Source organism: Propithecus coquereli, unplaced genomic scaffold (assembly GCF_000956105.1).
Source record: "Propithecus coquereli isolate 6110/MARCELLA unplaced genomic scaffold, Pcoq_1.0 Scaffold24, whole genome shotgun sequence".
Classification (NCBI taxonomy): Eukaryota; Metazoa; Chordata; class Mammalia; order Primates; family Indriidae; genus Propithecus; species Propithecus coquereli.
This window is the reverse complement of record NW_012147952.1, coordinates 2,927,717-2,931,707: the sequence shown is the minus strand read 5'-3', so window position 1 is coordinate 2,931,707 and position 3,991 is coordinate 2,927,717. Positions and strand designations below refer to the sequence as shown.

The 3,991-nt window shown below is 35.7% G+C and overlaps 1 protein-coding gene across 1 annotated transcript in view; it reads left to right on the top strand.

The window, feature by feature from the left end:
- Positions 1-3,991, top strand: part of SLC17A5 (solute carrier family 17 (acidic sugar transporter), member 5) — a 57,952-nt gene that overhangs the window by 15,457 nt on the left and 38,504 nt on the right. Inside the window, exons 2-3 of the mRNA XM_012646062.1 lie at positions 1,523-1,719; positions 3,465-3,698. Coding sequence (XP_012501516.1) covers positions 1,523-1,719; positions 3,465-3,698 — 431 coding nt within the window. The remainder of the gene's footprint in view (positions 1-1,522; positions 1,720-3,464; positions 3,699-3,991) is intronic.

Below are 3,991 nucleotides of genomic sequence, written 5' to 3'. Positions count from 1 at the left end.
AGTCCCAGCTACTCGGGAGGCTGAGGCAGGAGGATTGCTTGAGCCCAGGAGTTTGAGGTTGCTGTGAGCTAGGATGACGCCACGGCACTCTAGCCCGAGCAACACAGTGAGACTCTGTCTCAAAAAAAAAAAAAAGAATGCCAAATGAAAAGTTTTCTGTTAAAAGATGTAAATCTTGCACAGGGAAAGTATTGATATCAGTTGTTAAGTATATGAGGGCTTATAGAAAAATGAGGTGGATTATGGTATATTAATATATACCTAAGTATAGTTGTGCCATATTCATTAATGTTTCAGTCTGAATCCCAGTTCATCTGAGTCAGTACCAAGACCTTTGTACTCTGAAAAATGTATCCTTGTTTGATGTTAGATCAATGAAAATACCACAATTTCTGAGGAGGGGAATAACACACACATTTACATAATGTTAATGTGTCATTACCAAATAAAAGCACACATATTTTCACATATATATATATTTTATTTTAATTTGCCATTGCCTAATGAAATACATGTTCATATCTTTAAACAGGTATCTACAACTCAGTGTTTACCAAATTTAAAATGTGCAGACTCTGGATTAGCTAATTTCTCTTTGTCACCAAGCAGCTGATCACCCTTAGTCAGCTTTCTGAATTCCCATCCCTCCCCGATTCTGCAACTCAGTGAAAAAAGAGAAATTACTTGCATAAGCCTACAGTTACAGCAAAAAATAGATCAAACTCCTCCTCTCACATGATCCATCTTTCATTGGTTCTTCCAACCTAGTCTGCCTTCCTTATTTTTTTTTTTTTGATCATTGTGGTGCATTCAGTTATTCCCTTTTTCTGTGAGCCTTCTAAGCATGATAGCTACCGAGCAACTGTCACAGATGCTACAACTGTCATAGATTCTGCAAGTTTGCTTCTGGATTCCTAAATACATTTAGTTTAGGATAGCCTTAAGTATTAATCATGGCTTCTGATTCAAACCCAGCCTCTGAGGATATACTTCAAGGTAAGAAATTTATCAAGAGAGGTTTCATGCCCTAGTCTTGGCAGCAAATTTTTTTTTGCAACAAGGTGACTACTAACTCATAGTAGTGTGCATGCTATGTAATTGTAAGTACCCAAGTACTTATTGACCTATGTTTTAGATAATTGTTCAGGAATAGTAATACCATTAAACCTCCTTACTTGTTTTTCTCAGGCCATATCTTTATGATAGGGAATAGGGGTTCAGTTTGACTCTGGGATGGAGATTTTTCTGAGCAAAGTTGATAAAACTTTTACCTGTGTGTTTTAATGAACTGTCTTATAGTTCATGCTCTCATGTATTAAATTTTTATCAAAATTACAGATACAGGGAACAAATTCTGTCTGGTAAATATTTTTAGATTTGCTTAATCTGAGAATATTCTTAGGAAAATATTCATGATTATAGATTTATGTGTAAGCTTCTAAAACGTAACCTTTTCCATCATTTACACAATATCATCTAATTTGTTCTTTTAATTAAAGCTTTCCCCCAATCTTTATTTCAGCTCCAGTGTGCTGCTCTGCTCGTTACAACTTAGCAATTTTGGCGTTTTGGGGTTTCTTCGTTGTCTATGCATTACGTGTGAATCTGAGTGTTGCGTTAGTGGATATGGTAGATTCAAATACAACTTTAGCAGATAATAGAACTTCAAAGGAGTGTGCAGAACATTCTGCTCCCATAAAAGTTCCTCATAATCAAACGGTAGGTGTTATTTCTTAAGCAAACGATCTTAATTAATCCTAAAATATTCCAATGAAAAATATTAAAAGGTCTTTCTTCATCCTACAGAAACCACAAACACTTTCTTTACATATACTCTGAATCACTTTCTTTTTGTGTTTCCCCGGGAACTGGTTTGACAATAACTTGTACTGTAGCTACTACTGCTGTACTTGATCTGTTTGAAAAGTAGTTCTTCAGTTCCCTCTATAAATATACCAGTCTTGAAGAGAATTTGAAAAAACCCATTTTATATATCAGAAAATTAGATTGTTTCAAATGTTTCTAAATAGTTTTCATAGTGCTATTATTTAATAGCTATTTCACTTATATGGTTACTGTTGCAGGAGAGTTTATATAATCTCAGCTGTAGGATGAAAAATAAAAACTGGCTAATTTCTTAGGACATTCTTTTCCAAATTTATACAGTCTAACCTAAGCTACTTAAGTCGTTTTGCCTGCCTCATGTTATAGTGGAATTGTGATAAATGTCTGTTCATCATCTCTTTAGAATTAAGTTTTATGCACTTTAAATATTTTACTTTGCTCATCACACAAGGAAACAGTACAGGGAGAAAAGGCTCGTATTCTTTTTGTGAGTATATTTTCGTCCATTTTCAGTGCTCATGAAGGCACTAGATCATACTTGGGTGAGTCTTCTCTGCCATTTACAAACAGGAGCATTCAAGCATGGAAGAGGGTTTCTGCCCCAGCGAAATAATGACTGATGAAAAATCTTTATATTTTACTTTAATAATGTTGCCGAATGACATATTTGGATACACACCCCCCACTTTCCTTAGTCCAACCTATAACCTTCAGGGGAAGTATGGCTGGAACATACACAAAGTCCTGAAATTCTACAAATGAGCTACAAATTGGTACGCTAAACAAGGATAATTAGGACTGGGAGCTTGCTTTGTATCTTTTCCTTTGTTGACCTAGCAACTTATCTTCGTCTGCTTTATGTCCACAATAAAAAGGAAGCTTGGAATGGTTCTTGACATGTTGGCTTGGTTATACAGCTACATGCACTAAAGATGTCAGATACCAAGATCAGTCACTAAATCTTCATTAGTACCTTACTGTGTGCTGCTACTAATTAAAAGACAGGTCCTACTTACATGAACTTTATGGCTTGTTTTGAATTCTTGCTCTTTTGTTCCATATGCTTGTTTAAGTGCTTGGTCTGAAATGGGAAGATATTAATTACCTGTGTTTATACATGCTAATTGCCAACATTAAGTGAATACTGTGTATCAGGCCTTATTTTACGTGCATTTTTCATTTAATCCTCTCAGATCACACATCCAATAAGTAATAGAACTAGACTTAAACCCAGGCCTGGCTCCAAATTCTAGCTCAACCACTATAGTGTCCTGTTTAATAGCTTTCTGAATTAAGCCTGTGACTCTTTTATGAGCCTTGCTGGTTGCGGTTATTACAAAGTCTCTACAGCTCATCCTATGGTCTCTAGTTTCATAAAATAGCAAGCCTTATTGAAGTTTATGACTTCTAATTCTGTTGCTTTCACTTGTAGAAACTGCATATGTCTATTATCATGATGACTCACCCACCTACTAGAAAGTTTGCATGTTCTTCAGTCCAAAATAGTGGTTCAAAATTTCTTTTATGTGTACTTATGTGCCAATGAGAGAAAAGAGCTATTTAGTCAAGGTCTTAAAGGATCGTTGTTGTGTGTTTTTTTTTTCTCCTACTTTTTGTAGGGTAAAAAGTACCCGTGGGATGCAGAAACTCAAGGATGGATTCTCGGTTCTTTTTTTTATGGCTACATCATCACCCAAATTCCTGGAGGATATATTGCCAGCAAAATAGGGGGGAAACTGCTGCTAGGATTTGGGATCCTTGGCACTGCTGTCTTGACCCTGTTCACTCCCATTGCTGCAGATTTAGGAGCTGGACCTCTCATTGTACTCAGAGCACTAGAAGGACTAGGAGAGGTAATTTGTTTTTTCTCTTTTGTTTTACTTCTTACCTTATATCAATTTCTCTTCTTAAAGGTATCATTCCTTGGTATGACTATAAACCAAAAATTAATTAACATTGGATAATAACAGGGATTTTTTTTTTTTTTTTTTTTTCTGAGACAGAGTCTCACTCTTTTGCCCAAGCTAGAGTGAGTGCCGTGGCATCAGCCTTGCTCTCTGCTATTAACATAATAACAGGGATTTTTTTTTTTTTTTTAATTTCTTTAGCATCCAAACACTTTATCCCTGCCTACTATCCTCAGGAT